This window comes from Colletes gigas, unplaced genomic scaffold (genome assembly GCF_013123115.1).
Source record: "Colletes gigas isolate AHSC1104 unplaced genomic scaffold, ASM1312311v1 Colletes_gigas_Sc00005, whole genome shotgun sequence".
NCBI classification, from domain to species: domain Eukaryota; kingdom Metazoa; phylum Arthropoda; class Insecta; order Hymenoptera; family Colletidae; genus Colletes; species Colletes gigas.
Window position 1 is genome coordinate 10,563,855 of NW_025106634.1, and position 16,345 is coordinate 10,580,199.

At 41.6% G+C, this 16,345-nt stretch overlaps 4 protein-coding genes across 6 annotated transcripts; 1 reads left to right on the forward strand and 3 right to left on the reverse strand.

Moving 5' to 3' along the window:
- Positions 1-7: 7 nt before the first annotated feature.
- On the reverse strand, positions 8-2,979 carry LOC122395209. The gene is made up of 3 exons (XM_043392616.1): positions 2,758-2,979; positions 2,247-2,618; positions 8-2,098 (listed from the first exon to the last, which is right to left on the reverse strand). The coding sequence occupies exons 2-3, from the start codon at positions 2,544-2,546 to the stop codon at positions 257-259; spliced, it is 2,142 nt and encodes a 713-aa protein (XP_043248551.1). The 5' UTR covers positions 2,547-2,618; positions 2,758-2,979; the 3' UTR covers positions 8-256.
- A 51-nt stretch (positions 2,980-3,030) lies between these two features.
- LOC122395213 (putative E3 ubiquitin-protein ligase UBR7) lies at positions 3,031-12,343 on the forward strand. 2 transcript variants are annotated; one of them, XR_006258963.1, is made up of 11 exons: positions 3,031-3,074; positions 3,410-3,493; positions 3,580-3,857; positions 4,071-4,288; positions 4,385-4,573; positions 4,643-4,792; positions 4,857-4,968; positions 5,056-5,237; positions 5,320-5,479; positions 5,564-5,765; positions 10,900-12,343. XR_006258963.1 is itself a non-coding variant. In XM_043392621.1 (7 exons), the coding sequence occupies exons 1-7, from the start codon at positions 4,148-4,150 to the stop codon at positions 5,713-5,715; spliced, it is 1,086 nt and encodes a 361-aa protein (XP_043248556.1). In that variant the 5' UTR covers positions 3,865-4,147; the 3' UTR covers positions 5,716-5,984. The 2 variants fall into 2 exon arrangements, 1 of the variants encoding a protein (XP_043248556.1); XM_043392621.1 differs by lacking the exons at positions 3,031-3,074; positions 3,410-3,493; positions 3,580-3,857; positions 10,900-12,343 and having other exon boundaries at positions 3,865-4,288; positions 5,564-5,984.
- LOC122395212 lies at positions 6,128-9,932 on the reverse strand. The gene is made up of 8 exons (XM_043392620.1): positions 9,621-9,932; positions 8,950-9,084; positions 7,719-7,916; positions 7,467-7,577; positions 7,051-7,267; positions 6,669-6,909; positions 6,353-6,549; positions 6,128-6,276 (listed from the first exon to the last, which is right to left on the reverse strand). Exons 2-8 carry the CDS (start codon positions 9,064-9,066, stop codon positions 6,155-6,157), a joined length of 1,203 nt encoding a protein of 400 aa, XP_043248555.1. The 5' UTR covers positions 9,067-9,084; positions 9,621-9,932; the 3' UTR covers positions 6,128-6,154.
- Positions 12,344-12,465: 122 nt separating the features above from the next.
- Positions 12,466-15,682, reverse strand: LOC122395210 (DDB1- and CUL4-associated factor 11). 2 transcript variants are annotated; one of them, XM_043392617.1, is made up of 10 exons: positions 15,332-15,682; positions 14,861-14,969; positions 14,541-14,787; positions 14,303-14,449; positions 14,025-14,206; positions 13,737-13,829; positions 13,400-13,646; positions 13,143-13,298; positions 12,940-13,046; positions 12,466-12,813 (listed from the first exon to the last, which is right to left on the reverse strand). In XM_043392617.1, exons 1-10 carry the CDS (start codon positions 15,409-15,411, stop codon positions 12,658-12,660), a joined length of 1,524 nt encoding a protein of 507 aa, XP_043248552.1. In that variant the 5' UTR covers positions 15,412-15,682; the 3' UTR covers positions 12,466-12,657. The 2 variants fall into 2 exon arrangements, with proteins under 2 accessions (XP_043248552.1, XP_043248553.1); XM_043392618.1 differs by having other exon boundaries at positions 14,861-15,007.
- Positions 15,683-16,345: the final 663 nt, after the last annotated feature.

Sequence of the window (16,345 nt, forward strand, 5' to 3'; positions counted from 1 at the left end):
CTGATCTGATTTATTTGTTTTTATTAGGCGGGTAAAAACAATTTCTTTTTTTTTTTTTGCTTATTTCATATAATAGGAAATTTCGAAGAATCTGCGTAATGCTAACATGCACGCGCGCAATACTATTTTATAGATATCTCTTGGACAAACAATTTTCTCTACAAGGGAATTCGAACGGTGCAATTCGACCAGTCGAAATAATAAATCGCTTCTATCGTGTGCGATGCAACGGGGGACCGGGGACCTTTTCATTCTATCACGGTGACACTCTTAGTCGTTTACAATGATCGAGCACGTGACGTTCGTATTCTTCGGCCGAAGGAAAACACTTGTCGCAAAGAAGGCACGTCGTATCTTTTCTCTTTACCGAGCTACAACGTATTCGATGAATACTCGGTTCTACCGCCGTGTCCACTTTTTCGTTGCAATCTGGACAGTTTTCGAATTTTTCCTCCTTCTGTTCCTGCTGCCTCGTATTCGTTTCGAATATACTATTTGAACTTGTACTATTCCCTCCCCTCGGATTACACTCCAACGTTGCAACAACGTTCGAAGGTGCGACCGTAACGGAGCAACACTCTTGCTCTTCTTTCACTTGTACGACCTTTGAAGATAGAATCGACGAGTTGTCGATTGTTTTCGAGCCCCCTATATCCGATTCCAACGACGCGATCGAGCTTTCAGGGTGACTTTTCATATGTTCGACGAGAATTTGCTTCGAAACAAACGTTACGCTACACAATTCGCAAAAATAATACGACGTATCGTGTGATTGACATTCGTTCACATGTTCTCTCAGTACTCTTTTCTCGATAAATTCTTCTTGACAATGTTCGCAACGATATCTCCGTTCTCCGTGACGCATAGCACGATGCTTCGAAAGTAGAGATTCGCTCTCGTAACAGGCCAAACAATCCGTGCACCTGTACCCAGACAATTCCGAGTGTTTGCTTACTAAATGGCATTCCAACTGACGCCTAAACTCGAACACCTCGTTACAAAATCTGCAACGTATACACCGAGCTTTGTACTTGTATCCCGTATTCCCATCGTTTCCAACCTTACTCTCCTCCACCTTAACAATGCTTTTCTTTTTAATATTCGGTTTCGTTTCTACCTCGGTCTCTCTCTCAGTCTTCGTCGTCGTCGTCATCGTCGACGTCGTCGTCGGCGGCGTTGTTGTGGTTGTTGTTGTTGTTGTTGTTGTTGTTGTTGATGTTGTTGTTGTTGTCGTTTCCACCTTTGCTGTATCCGTTTCTACCTTTCTTTCCAATTTTTCCTCGACTCGAATAAACTTGTCATTTTCCTTCGAATCATTATACTGTTGCCGGTTCATCAATTTTATAACATCCGACCAATCGAGTTCTTCGTCGCTATGACACGTGTCCGTAAGTAACGAAAACACCGTCCCACCTTGCCTATGTTCGTCGAGCACCGGTATATCCTCGTTTCGGTAGTTGTTCTTTTCTCTCACCGGTTCCTTTACGGCATAATCGTAAAGCGAATTTCCAACCGTGTTATCCTCCCTCTTATGATTGGAAATCGATAATGTAATTTGACTCTGCCTATGCCTCGATCGTGCTCTCCCGGCATATCCTCGAGTACGAGGTCTACCTCGACCACGACGGAATAAACCACCGCGCGTAATTCTTGGTGCAGGATCTTGTTGCTCCGATGCCTCTTTCTTCTCTTTTATTTTTTCCGTTTGTTCTTTTCTCATGTGCTCACCGAGCGTATGTAAAGGCTTTCTAGGCATGCTGTTTAATCGCGTATTTGGAAATACATGACGCAAAGTATTGTCCGCTATGTAAATTTGTTGAAAAAACTTGAAAGATTGTTCCAGCTTGTCGACACACTCGTCGCACATCTTTGTCGGTAACGCATCCTCGTCGTCAATTTCTATCAAAAGTTTCAGTTTCGATAGAAGGCTCATCTCTGTGCCCTTTCCCTTGGTTGTCATACTTACAAGGTTCTGCTTCTTAGTAGCACAAGTTCTACACCACTGATCTACTTCAAATTCAAACGGGCAATTTTTCTCCAGAACTTGATTCGTCGACGCTTCCTCCGTCGAATTCTCTTGGCCGTTTAATTGTACTTTCTGCAAAGTGCAACGATATGGCTATAGGTATTTTATAGCGCGGATATTAATTATAGACAATTCGCACCTAGACACGGAATGTTTCGTGTCGTTACCTTATACGTAAGTACTTTGTACAGCATGTACGAAGAAAACGAAAAATACTTACTCGGTGTGCTTTCGCTGTCTTTAGCATTCTCGAAATGTTACTCCAATGCGGTGAAGGGACTGCATTTTCCTTCAAAGTACCTTTGCTGAGATAGCAGTCCTCCGTAAAGTGACTGTTACAGACAAAAAATTTCATAGATCGTAACGCATCCAAGTCTTTTCCAATCAGATTTACGTGACCACTGTTAATCAACCATCTCACACAGAGACTGATATCGCAAACGGGAAGTTCGTGGAGTATATGCTCCTTTTCTCTAGCATCGAGACAATCGATGTATTTACATTTTGTTACTTCCTCCATTCTTCTTAATCGCAATCAACTCGTAAAATGCAAACGAGATAAATCCCTTTATTTCTTAATAATCCTTCTTTCCTGGAAAAGTTTACAAACTTGTGTCTATCTCGTACAGGTTATACATAATTAAACCGCGAAAAGTAGTACACTGTTGCTGGTTATGCCTGCCATCTCTCGTTATGTGTCAACAATTTTAAAAGTATAGAAATTTACTTACGTAGAATGTCCGGAGACAAAGATTCGTGCCATGAGATTGGAGAATCACCAGCGCCGGCTATCCTTTCTTCTTTACCGTGCGTTTTCACTTTTTCCATGGCGAAATGGTAAATGCCGTAAATGGTGTTGTTACCATAGGCCATAGATAGGCTAAATCGGTTCCGGCGAAATTAACTAGCTAGAGACTATTATGTTTGCCAAGTTGCTCAGACACGCACTCTACGTTGCAGAATTGTACTTTCAGAATATGTATTATGTAGTACCTATGTAGGTACTTACTGTCGATCGCAATCTAGAAAATCAAGTATAACAAAATAGGTACGACGATATATTAAACTAAATTATTTCGAAAAAATGTTCTTTTATTCGTCTTTTGTCCAACGCTTGAGGTACCTACAGCTTACGTATCCGGTATCACGTAATGATTTCTTCTTTAGCGTCGTGCGTTTTTTCCGACAACGTATACTTACCAGTTTCTATATTGGCCAGCACCGACTTTCAATCATAACATATTAAATGTCGCAGAGCTATCGACATAACATTCCAATTAATTATACCAATAAATATGGTAGTTGTATATACGTTAGATATTTCGAAATGCCGAGCCGCCATTTTGTCGCGCGTTCGTTTAATTAACAATTTTTCCGATGCAGTAATAATCGAACCGCGCAACTGGAAACATGTCAAGAAGAAGAAGAAGAAGGGGCAACCGGGGCTAGTGATTTTCCCCTTAGACGGTACGAATTTAAATATTTTGCTGTTTGTATAATATGGTGGGGAAAAAGAAACTTCGGTTATACCGTATAATGAAATTTTTTTGTAGATTTAGATAAGGATGCGTTTCTCGACATATGTTGCAAGGGAAATACTAAAGGAGAATAATCGAAGTTCAGTTGTGGTTGGCAACTTCACGGCTACAAAGGTCTGCGAAATCAAACCAGTAAGAAGATCGAAAAATTTTCTGTGCGAAAATTTGGACGGTTAAACCGGATACGCGAAACACAAGGCAGCGCTACCGTCGCGATCAACTTGTAGCAAATAGATACGCTGATACGTCATAAAATGTTCAGATTCAACTGTACCATGAAACGTTAAACGACGGTATGTATGCGCGTACGATACAATATGCAATAGTATGGATACGAACGATGTGTAGAAGCAATTATTACTCCGTGTTGTTTACCGAGAATGTATTTGGAATTAATAGTTTTCTAGATTCAAGGAAAATATTGTCGATAGTTGGATTTTCCAAGTGTTTTGTGTAAACATATCTATTTGCACGTGAACATCTATCGACGATAATTCTACTTTCAGATTTCGTATAGGGTACGCGAACTAGTCGTGATCGCCAGGTTTAAATAAATTTAATCTGTTGTGGCATTAGCAACGAAATGTCTGAAAAAATCCAAGACACGATCGAAGAGGAGAACTCGGTTACGATGTTGGACGTGCTACGAGAAGAGAAACAGTTGGAGGAAGATGCTTATGCAGTTTTAGGCGCATCCGATGACAAAAATTGCACCTATAGCAAGGTTTCGTTATCAAGATCCTAACCTTATCGAACGTTAAAGTAATCAAAGTAGAAAGTAAACAGTGTTTAACCGAATCGTCCGTAAAATTGTTTCCAGGGATATACACGGCAAGCCCTTTACGCGTGCAAAACCTGTTGTCCACGATCGATAAGAGCCGGTGTTTGTCTGGCCTGTAGTTTTCATTGTCACGAAGGTCACGAGCTCGTCGAACTCTATACCAAAAGACATTTCAGATGCGATTGCGGCAACTCAAAATTTGGAGAAAAAAAGTGTAATCTAGAGACGGTACGTCTTGTATTATTTTTCTCCCCCCCCAACTATATATTTGAAGAATGTTTTCGTAATCGTTTGTAGACAAAAGACTCTGTAAATTTGGAAAATCAGTACAATCATAACTTTGACGGAGTTTATTGCGTTTGCGAGCGACCTTATCCGGATCCGGAGGACAACGTAAACGACGAAATGTTGCAATGCATAATTTGCGAGGACTGGTATCATTCCATGGTAAAGTATAGAAAGTATATGATCTTGGAAGCTTTTCAGATCTGATTTCGTACGATTTTTACAGCATCTTGAGTGCGAACAAGGCATGCCGTTGGACGGAGCTTACGACGAGATGATTTGCACGGGATGTATGATAAAACACGAGTTCCTTTGGAATTACGCAGGCAAATACGCGGGTAACTTTTATTAACGATGATAATGTTACGGCATACCATCGTTGGTAGAAAAGTCGATTAATAGCGTAATGCTTGTCTCGATCTTAGTGTTTGCAAAGACGCAAGTTCCATCCAGTGGGAAGGAAGTGGAATGTGTCGAGGTTGAAAAGCAGCCTAAAGGATGTACAATGCCAGAAAACGATTCCGTAAAGACGTTTACGAAAGGTAGCTGTTGTTTTTGGTCGGAAGGCTGGAGAGCTGCTCTGTGTACGTGCAAGAGCTGCAATACGGTACACCTTTATTTATCTATGTCCAGATTCTTTTTCCCGTTCCGGTAGATTGTTTGAAAAACTATTTTCTTTACTGTGGTAGCTTTATCAAGAGAAAAATATTACGTTCCTTCTTGATCCAACGGACAGTGTACACGCTTACGAGGAAGCGGGGAAAATCAACAGTCAAGAATCACGGTACGAGAAAGGTATGAAGGCTCTTGCTTCTTTGGGTCGTGTCGAACAGCTGACAGCCATCGAAGGTAAACTGTTAAAGTCGCGTTTTCTGATTCCGATTATCGGTTCGATAATCTGTTTTTACGTTTCTTTTTCTGCATGTTTGACAGAGTACAACAATATGAAAGAGCGATTGAAACAATACTTGCAGAAATTTGCTGAAAACAAGAAGGTTGTTCGAGAGGAAGATATAAAGGAATTCTTTTCAGAAATGGAGTCAAAGAAACGACCAAAAGTCGTAATACCCACATACTGTCGTTAAAAAATATTTTTATTAAGGATCGTCGATCGTTGAGAGGAAAAAGTCTCGATGTATGTATTTCTATTATCACAAACTACACAACTTCTTGTTCTTTGTATTTTTCATCCAGTTGCCGATAATTATTCTCGCGATATATTATTATAATCATCATCATCATCATCATCATCATCATCATCATCATCATCATCGACTCGTATTTAGAGTACCGAAGTTATTTCCATAAATTGAAAGGTATTTGTGATAGGGAATAAGAAAGAAAAAAGTATGAAAAGAGAAAAATATCTAGTTATTTTCGTAAAACCTCGAGAACCGTACGTACGACTGTCGCATTTAAGTAGGAAAGAAAGTTTACCACCGTTTCGTTCGGTGGTAAAAAATTGAAAGATTAAGAGAGAAAAGAATGAAACGGAACGAAGGAACATTATTTTATTATTCGAGTTTACATAGGAGAATCGGTTGTCTCGTGACCATGCAGCTGCAAAGGTATCACTAATATCGGCTCCGTCGAATTTGGTTTATCCGTATAAATGGACCAAGTTTTTTCAATACAGTCAAAGATTCCTGATAAAGATGGATTTGATCGATAATTGGTCACATACCGTCGGCGAACGAAAACGAATAAGACGGAGAAACATACCGGTAGCGATGGTTTTCACACGGTCGTCTTTTTTAATTTCTTGATAAACTCTGTACTCGTCGTCCGTCTGATCGCTTAGAATGTTTACAACATCTTGGCGAGACTTTGGCGGTGGATGGTTACGTATCGTTTCCATTCTCTTTACGCTGCTGTCTATAATAAGACCATCAACCTCTGGTACTTTTAGACGAAGATATCTAAAAAATTGGTCGTGTTGGAGTTTCGGAGGCGCGATGCTGATGAAATTGTATTACATTGTATAATGAGCGATAATCGATAAAGGAACGCGTGCGTCGACGTTGTTTCGTTAGCTCACTTGTTGCAGTGGAAAGTATTTTCTCCAGGACTGACGGTCAAAATGCTCAATTGAGATTGCTTGGCGTCGATCTCGCAGGGACCGATTTCGGCGTTGTGAAACATTCTGTCGCCTTCTTGCGTTAAAAAGGTCATGTTTACCGCGAATCCGTCGGCCGCACCGATACCATCGTTTCTCAAAATTTCTTGAGCTTGCACGTAATTGTCGGCGGCCAGTAGCGCTCGAGTTATAAAGTACCTGGCTGCTCGATAGAAATGAATTCGCTTAGATTTCGTAATGCTAGCAGATGATAAGTCGCGGAGACGCTCTAGTGGTTGGCTAGTGGGATTCGTTTAAAATATTAGCTATTCTATCGCGAAATGATAAGTCGAAAGGTACTTACGCGTTTTGCCGGATCTTAGACTCGCAGCGCTAAGAGTATTGATGGTATAAACGAGACCATGATAATTGTAACCCATCGTGTATCCCGGCAAGAGGCCGGCATAACTCAAAGACGTGAATTTTTCTTCCTTGCAGCCTGGTTCGAGTACGTGCGCAGAAACCAGATACCAATAATTTAAAGTTTCGCCAAGCGCGTCTTCGTTATGCCCCAAGATTTGCTGTTTTCAATCAGAAGATCGATTTCGTTGGGAATAACAGAGAGAGAGAGAGAGAGAGAGAGAGAGAGATATACGGATAGAACGGTGGCTAGGAAGAGGAGCGCGTAAATCGCGAGTTGGATAGCAAGCATTCTCAGCGTTTGTGTGACCAATTATCGCGTAATTGTTAGATATCGTTTTCGATATTTATGGCGCTTACGTGTCCTAGCTGGTTGCATATAATGGTTGAACAACCGACCGGTAACTCGTTCCCCTGGGCCCCTCCGTTTGCTACGTTTGGCACGATGTCATCCAGATGCATCAAAAATAGCTGCGAAAAATTGAATAATTTTGTCGCGTGTTTGGAATTTTATCCGACGACAGTTTCTCATCAGTTTCATCAATTGGAATTAATATAGGTGCAATTCCTCTACCTGTTGGTACGTGTACATACATATGTATATCAGCGTACCTTGTGAAAGGGAACGTTGGCTCCGTCCGACGTTCCTTGGATTTCCCTAAGATATCCGGGAAATTGTTGTTCCACGCAGCGAAGAGTTTCCTCGTAAATCTTTTTACCAGCTGCGGTCTCGTAAAGCGGTATGTAAGTTTCGTTCAGGGGTCGATAGATGTTTACATACCGTTGAATCAATCCGGAAAATGTCCGCCCCTAACGAAACAATTTTCAGTTTCGTGATATCGTCGTCGCGAAACTTGTATCGTATGATTTTCTCGTGAAAAAATTTGGCGCGGCGAAAGAAAAACGAAAGAAAAACGAAAGAAAGAAAGCCGGTTACACGTAAGTACACCTGTGTACATACCTATACGTATATCATTTTACCGAAGAACGCGCGAGAACTGGAGTCGCGTGTGCGTATTATGTAACGTTTGGTTGCGCAACGTGTTCAATCTGTGAGGAACAAGGTGCGAGAACAACGATTCGCAACTGTACCGCGATATCTTGTATCGTGTTTCGAGATGCGTTTACCTGCCTACCCTTTTTCTTTCATGTTTAATTTCAGTTGTTCTCGATCCTCGGAATCCATGACAATCGTTCGCATTTAATGATATGCTTGTTGAAAAGCGAGAGATGGAATAACTCGTTATCTCGAGCATAAAATACAAATTAAACAAGTTGTAGATTACGGTTTCAGTTTTATACGCAACGGTGCGTTACATTACGGTATAGTTAAAAAGAACCAGACGCGATGGAATTTACGATTTTAGAATACTCTTTTAGTATCTTTCATATGATCCATGTACATAATACATATGTATACGTAGGACGCGTACGTGTGTATTAACAGGTTCGGTTTGCTTCTGATCTCGATTCTCAGTTGGATAAGAGCCGGGACTCGATCGCAACATCGATTGAAAATCAAATGCAGCGAATTATCGAAATAAGTAAACGATAACAACTAAGTAAGTCGGCATCACGCGGTTTTACTCGATAGTAGTTTCCTATCTTCTCCTCTTCCTTTCGCATCATCGATCGCAATCATCGCAATTAACTCATTATAAAGATTTTTATGTAACTACATTTCTTAATAAGTTTTTCTCATTTCTCATTTACGTTTGTGCAAATATGTATTGAAATCCTCGCATCTTGAAATTATGTGCATATTTCTCACGATAACAAGATACGCGTACAGATTCGAATCGAGAGCCCCGACAAGTTCCGACGAAGGAAATGAAATTCTTACGATATCGAAGCCAATGTCGTAATGTGTTCCTCTAGTGTAAATGACAGGAATCGCATTCCTTCTCCCAATATACTTTGCCTCGGGTAGGTTCACCGAAGGATATTCCAGCGTAGCCATTCTTCGACCACTCGTCGCCTGTTTCGAATCAGTGAAATTTTTCGTTAAGAGACAGTTGTCGTCGTTGCGACTATAGTTTCGATACTATTTCGTTACACGCTTTCTCGAGTACGTTATCGAGTTTACCACTTGCCCGTTTCTCTCTGTAACATTGGCTCTCGACGTGTTTTGATACGCTTCAACGTTTCTACATTTTTCTCCCTTATCGTTGGAAACCGCGTTTCTCCGATTCTTTGTAAGTATGTACGTACCGAGCGCGGACGCGGCCACTAACTTACTACCACCGCAAACTTCCATCCATCCATCCATCCATTTCTTTCTTTCTTTTTCATATTCTCATATTCTCTACATACTATACATATATCGTAAGCTACCAAATCCAAAAATTGTTACAATTTCGTTATGCGATCGTCGCGTGCATTATGAAATTTGAAAAGCTCGATGCTCTTTTAGATTAGATTTTTCAACTAACGCGAGACACTGTACGCGAGGGTACAAGATCTTTTGTAACCGGACGACGCGAAGCGCGCGCGATTCGTGTTCGGCGAACATACCTGCGTTTAATTTCACGCTTAAACTTCTCCTTTGGTCAGGATTTTATGCTTATCGTTGAAAGGGTTCCACGTTCCGATGGACCAACTATCGAAATACAAACGATTGCTAAAGACGTAAAGCAATTGGAAGGAAACAGTCGTAGACACGTCGTTGCAACTACGATGAACGTTGCGCGACTGACGGTTTACGATCGACGTCTCCGCTACGAAGACCGTCTAATCTACCTTTTATCGACTTCCATCGATTAGCCGAGTTGTGCGACATGGATAGTCGAGTCACTTCCACGGGAAAAATAATTCCCCGACCTTCCGTTTAGATATGTATTGTGCTTTAGCATTACCATCGATACCGCCACGCGATCTTGTCACGCATACCCTTAACTTTCTTACAAATTTTTTTTTTTTTTCAACTCGTACACTCGCGCGCGTCTTTTGATTCGACTACACGAAAACATTGTATCGTTAACGCTCGCGATCTTTTCAACAGATTTAAACAATCATCTTCGTTTTCATTAATCGAGGAAGATTTCATTGAAGCCGCATTCGGAACTATCTACCGGTGACATACCGGTTGCTCGGTCTTCTCTATTCGCCTTGGCCGGCTCGATCATCCATGCATGGGGTCAGGCTGTAATATTTCTCAACTATTTGTTCGTTTTTGTCGCAAAACAAAATCGTTCGCAACGACGCTAACGTCCTTCTTCGCCCCTCCCTCCCTACCACCCTGATGTTTTAAATTACTACTTTTCCTTCTTTGTCCGGAAATGTAAAATTATAAAACACCACCCACCCTCTCGTAATGTTGCAACCGTTTGTCGTTATCGTTTCATCTATTTTCGTGCATGCTTCTCGAAGCGTCGAGGTCAGACCGTTTTACCGTTCGAATATTTTCCTTTCCATGCACATGTCATTTTCCATCATCGCGAAAGATAAGGGGAACTGGGCCAAGCTGGAGACAACGATATACATATAGCAATTTAAAATCCTAGCCCCGTTATTACGCGAGAATAATACATATACGGGGCTAGATCTGTTCGCTTTAACAAAAACTTACAGTCTCTATCTCGTTGCGTACTTTTACGTTCAAGTCGAGATCTAGACGTTTCAATATTGACATTGAAACCATGTCACGCGTCGTATGTAATATACGTATACCGTCTCCTTCTTTACGAAACATATTGATAACTAATGATCCTCTCTTGCCTATTAGATTCTAGATACAGATACGCAATTACGTTCCCGGTAATCTAACTTCTGGTTTTATTGTGCCCCGTTAAAGGAAACATAGCCGCGCGGTTGCTCAGCCCGGTAACCCACAGACGATACTTACACCTCTATCGCTTCCTCCGACCCTCTCTCTGTCTCGCATTATATCTCTATTCCTCTTTATACATATTTTCTCCGGCATCTCTTTTCACCGCGCATCCTTTGTTACACTCGTATCTTCCACAGAAACCGAATTACGGAAATTCTTCTTGTAATCAGAGACCGCCAGAGGGCGGAGGGGGGAGGTAGGGGGGGAGAGAGAGAGAGAGAGAGAGAGAGAGAGAATAGGATAGGAAAAGAAGAAGAAATACTAATATGATTCTGAATGCAAAACATAGCCAAATATAATTATGTGCTGAAGCACGGATACGAAGAAACCCCGTACACACTTGACGGTGCACAGTCGGCCATTATTCTGGCTTCCCAATAAGTGTATTCGCCGGCTGTAAATGGACAGGAACGACGAGAACTCGTGTCTTTTTTACGGCTTCCTTAAGAACCTTCATCGATCCCGTCGTCGTCGCATTATTACACAAAGACTGACGCGAGTGAACAGGCAGACTAGCGGAGAACCAATCGAGACAACTCTTCCGACGCGTTTAACGTTTCTTAAAAAACTGTGTTCGAAAAAAAATGTTTCACCAACGACGACGAATTTCCTGTTTCCATCGTTCGACGATTTAAACCTTACGATACTTAACCTTGAATATTAACCAACAAACGTCTGAAATATATTAGGATTATGCGAAACTGTATCTCGTAACGCACGATGAAACATGAAAATCGCACTGTTATCTTCTAACAATTTATTAGTATATATTGTAAGTTATCTGTGTGTATGTACATATTTGGGAGTTTGTACGCAACGTTTAAACGTACTTTACAGACCACATACTTTGTAATTTATCGTACGACCCTTTTCACTTCTAATCAGCTTTAAACAGAACCAAGCTGCAAAAACCATCAATCGCTCCCTTTTTTCTCTACCGCACTCCTGCTGGCTGGGGCTACCACTATCCTAAAATTAACACATTTTCCACGCACTGGCGTAATTTTATTACCGAAACTATTTCTTCTTTCAAGTAAAAACTGGACCAACAGGTTGTCACGATTAAAATGATATGTATTTCTGTCGATTAGAGGGTTCTCCTCGCGATGATAAAAGAAAAAAGAAAAAACATAAAAAATGGAAAAAAGAAAAAAAGAAAGAAACTTCCTTTATTTTATCGATTGTTTGCGTGTAATTTGTCGCGAAACAGGAGCGAGAAAGCAAAAGGGAAAGACGTTGGTTTCGCGCGAAAGATACTTGGATAATCGACTAGTTATCGCGTTAGATAACAAGATATACAATCGCCTGATACACGCGTCCGTTCGTTATTTAAATATTTTACTATGAAAAACAATTCCGCGCTTTATTTCGCTTTCGGCTTATACAGGAAAAAATAGAAAAGAAAAAGCATCGTTCAATGTTGGGAAACTGTGTAAGTTCGGTTCTACGAGAACGAGTCGTTCGGTCATTGTACAAAAGTCCTGTTCCGATCACGCATCGTTTAAGCGACCAGAATATCACGACGTTGATTCCGTAGAGGCGCGTGTGTTTGATAAAAGCTCAGTCTTGTAGAAGAAAGTTAGTCTCTTGAACGTCGATGAGTGAAAATCATCGATAGAAAAATATCCTGTCGACAAGTGCTGAGCAGTAACTCCTTCCTCGTAGGAACGAAAAGACTGAAATCCCGAGAACATCCAGTTACCCGGTTGACAAGTATAACACTCAACGCGTTGCAGCATGTTTCGCTCGTTGAGCAGCTATCCGTTCGCTTCGTCTTAAAGTTCGGGGAGGTGATTCTGCGTTGCTTTCCTCTTCCGAATCGGAATCGTCAACTGCGGCTTTTCCAGCGTATCGCCAACGGACAATCGCACCATCCCACTGAATCAGAATATGTATTTAGTTTTGCGCGTATATGCAACGAGCAACGAGCAACGAGCAACGAGCAACGAGCAACGAGCAACGAGCAACGAGCAACGAAAATCGTTCCAATTTAGCGACACTTACGGACGTAGATACAATCTCCTGGTGAAACGGATGCCAACTAACGTCGCGTACGCATCCTTTGTGTCCCACCAAAGTACTAACTATTCTACCCGTTAAAACGTCGTATACTAAAATCAACCCAACAATGTTTAGTTGCTGTATCTGTTCGACGAATAATCTCTTAATTATTTTCCTTTCTATCAAATAACAGTTTTTTAACCTACTTATTACCCGTCCAGCCGCACATCCCGTGTATATGTACCTTTGACCAGTAATGGAAGAAGGAGAAAAATGACATCGTATCAAAGACTGAAGCACAGAGTGACCGCGATAGGTCATAACGCTGGTATCACCTTCCAACATATTTCTTACTTTGTAAACTATATAGAAGAAACGAAATTACGATTAACGATTAAACGAACGACACGTAGGAAAACGGTCGTGCGATAAAATGTTGATTGATTATCCGTTGGTTACTCACGTCGTTTCGGTACTCGTTGCCACCGGTAATCCCAAGTTTGATTCGCAACAGCTTTTCGCGTATTAAGTTCACCATTGTGATCGGAAAATGCACGCACGTCCCATAGTTTGATAGTTTGATCTTTACTGTTGGTGATCAGATACCGACCGTCACCTCTCGGGTCGATATACGTTATGCCATCCATGTGGCCAGCCAACATTCCAACCGGATGTGGATCGCTTTCGTTCAACGTTCTCCTATCCCAAACCTATGTGAACGAAGAAACGGCAGGAGAGCAACAGAAGGAGAGAAAGAATAGAAAGCGTGTGCGCGCGTACGAAAAAACTAAAGATAGTACCTTACAAAGGCCATCGTCACCGGCGCTGTACAAAATCTGCGAAGTATTATCAGCGAATGCAACTGTATTTACGTCGTTGTCGTGACCTTCGATCTAGAAATTATGGAACGGTAAATACTAGATTAAATTAACCCCTTGGCGTACAAATGACGAGTGAGCGAACTCGGGCCAAAAGCAACAAGCACCGGTGAGTGTGACTCGTGGTAATTGGTTCGGTGTTGTGGCCCGAGCAGTCGGGAGTTGGCAGGTAGGCCAGGGGGTTAACGCAACAACGTGTAATCTACAAACCCTGAAGGCGCGTTGTTGACATTCTCTGTCGTAGACATACAGATAACCATCGTTTGCACCACCCAGAATTTCTCGTCCGTCACTAGAAAATACAAGAGAAAATACGCAAAACCTTCGATCCTCTGGACACAATGGTAATGATTCTTGTACCTCCGCTTCCCCGTACACTGCGCACAGATGTACTGAAACATAAACCATCTCGTAGCATCAAACTCCTTCTATCATCGACGGACGACGGATGCCCTGTTACCACGGACACTTGCAACACTCATACTTACAATATTCTGACCAACTCGAGTAAACAATATAATTCCCATCCGGACTAAACGCCGTATCTAAAATACTCCAACCGACATCTCGCGCAGGAATCGTTTTGAATTTTACAAAATGTCCGTCGTGTGTCTGATAAAGACGCAGAAATTTATCTGTGGGGGGGTGGGGGGAAGGAATTACGTTAAAAACCAGGCCAGCGAATATGGAAATATTTTTGATAAAAATAGAGTTAGACGGGCTTACCTTGACTGGCAGTCAAGAAAAATCTTCCGTCCTTGGAGTAGGAACCGCAGAATGCTTTGGCATTGTATCTAGCAACTTGTTGCAACGTATTTGGCAGAAAACTACTGCTTATTCTGCACCTTTCTCCCATACTGAAACTGGGACCTAAGGCTCTTCTTTGAATCATCGACGTAACGGAATAGTTACGTTTATCAACGTCGCTTATAAATCCAGACGCCAGTTTCGTGGCAAGACTTATTTCACTTTTCTAAAAACAATACACCACGTAAAACTACATCCACGAGTAAAATCGTGTCGTGTATTCTGTACAAATAACGAACATCTAGTCTGGACGTGTTTGGCAAAGACGTGATTCTTGGCGGCGCTGAATTCGCAGCATATTCTTCATCCGAGTCATCGTGATCCGACGATATGATGTGCAGTTGGCCGCTGCAACGATGGAACGAAAAGCGTTATACTCTCGATTCCTGTGGAAGTCGAAGAGAAGGATCGAGAAGGTTAGGAGCTTTCTACGAGCTTCGAAGACTAAAACGGATTAGAGGGATCTACGAAATTCGTTAAAAGGAAAAACGAACGTTTCCTCGGAAAGTTTTAATCGTTACGCGCACATCGAAACGTATAACGAGAAGAGAATAAATCGTCCAGAGAGGTTAGAATTTCTCTCTTTCTCTTTCTCTTACTCTACTCGTCACTCTGTATCTCGTTCTATCAACGCGTACACATATATTCAGTCGGAGGAATGGTTTACAACGATATTAAAGTTTTCGTTAACTAGATTACATTCACCCAACCTGCGTAACAAATACTGTAAGACAGCGGCAAGTCCTGGATCATGTTCGATGTCCATAGTCCGTGAATTAACGTCTATCATGCAGCGAACAAACGAATCTTATTTACTGTCTAAAAGCAAACAAGGAAAACGTCCAAGGGTTGATGGCGTTAGTGCAGTGACTATGACAGTTGAAACAGATGATGACAGGAACGAAGAATGCGCCTGAGAACTTGGTACGCGGAGGAGAAAGGAAACCGAACGAAGATATGTAAAATCTTCCTTTTATGGCACGTGTAAAAAGTTCTCATCGAGAAAACTAACAGATTTAATTTGCGATTGTAGCGATAGTGCGGCGTTTATAATAAACACGTCTAGAGAGACTTGGGGAGGGAGAGAGAGGGAGAGAGGGAGAGAGGGAGAGGGAGAGAGAGAGAGAGAGAGAGGGAGAGCGTGGGAAGAGATTTGGTATGGTGGCATTGCAACGAAGCATACACGCGCGCGCGCGCGCGTGTGTGCGTGCGTGTGTGTGCGCGTGTGTGTGTGAGAGGGAGGATCGAGAAGAAAAGAAATTGACGCGCACGAGATCCTTGTAAGTATTGTTTTGAAATTGTAATTCTCTGCTCGTATACATCCGAAATACGCGTTAATTGGGTAACGTATCCACGTATACGGGGTGATTATTCGAAAATTTTGAATCGTTTTATAATGTTCGGTAGCAAAGAATTTCAAACAATTTAGACGGCGAAAGAATGAAATTCCGTGAATTGGTTTGAAAATCTCGAGTCGGTACCATAAGGGTTATGTAGAAATATATGTATATTTTCCCGCGCGATTAGGTGACAGCAGGATAGGGATCACAGAAAAAGATCGATCGGCAACACGTGTGTTCGATTGTAGAGGTAATCGTTAATAACGAGAATCGTAGCTAGCGTCTATCGATTGTTTCTTAAACGTTAGTTATTGCGTATACGCGCATATGCGTATTCGACTTTGGTAGGCATAAATTGATATACATACTCCGTGGCGATATTGG

What these genes read in the sequence shown, in the direction of transcription:
- LOC122395209 (XM_043392616.1), bottom strand. Translation starts at nt 2,546, where the DNA reads ATGGAGGAAGTAACAAAATGTAAATACATCGATTGTCTCGATGCTAGA. An exon ending in AGACAGCGAAAGCACACCGA is followed by an intron (nt 2,099 to 2,246) that starts GTAAGTATTTTT and finishes TGCACTTTGCAG; the next exon opens with AAAGTACAATTAAACGGCCA.
- LOC122395213 (XM_043392621.1), top strand. Translation starts at nt 4,148, where the DNA reads ATGTCTGAAAAAATCCAAGACACGATCGAAGAGGAGAACTCGGTTACG. An exon ending in AAAATTGCACCTATAGCAAG is followed by an intron (nt 4,289 to 4,384) that starts GTTTCGTTATCA and finishes AATTGTTTCCAG; the next exon opens with GGATATACACGGCAAGCCCT. An exon ending in CGTGCAAGAGCTGCAATACG is followed by an intron (nt 5,238 to 5,319) that starts GTACACCTTTAT and finishes TTACTGTGGTAG; the next exon opens with CTTTATCAAGAGAAAAATAT.
- LOC122395212 (XM_043392620.1), bottom strand. Translation starts at nt 9,066, where the DNA reads ATGGCTACGCTGGAATATCCTTCGGTGAACCTACCCGAGGCAAAGTAT. An exon ending in CCAACGTTCCCTTTCACAAG is followed by an intron (nt 7,578 to 7,718) that starts GTACGCTGATAT and finishes AATTTTTCGCAG; the next exon opens with CTATTTTTGATGCATCTGGA. An exon ending in TGTGAAAACCATCGCTACCG is followed by an intron (nt 6,277 to 6,352) that starts GTATGTTTCTCC and finishes CATCTTTATCAG; the next exon opens with GAATCTTTGACTGTATTGAA.
- LOC122395210 (XM_043392617.1), bottom strand. Translation starts at nt 15,411, where the DNA reads ATGATAGACGTTAATTCACGGACTATGGACATCGAACATGATCCAGGA. An exon ending in TTACAGTATTTGTTACGCAG is followed by an intron (nt 14,970 to 15,331) that starts GTTGGGTGAATG and finishes CCATCGTTGCAG; the next exon opens with CGGCCAACTGCACATCATAT. An exon ending in CTCGAGTTGGTCAGAATATT is followed by an intron (nt 14,207 to 14,302) that starts GTAAGTATGAGT and finishes TTTATGTTTCAG; the next exon opens with TACATCTGTGCGCAGTGTAC.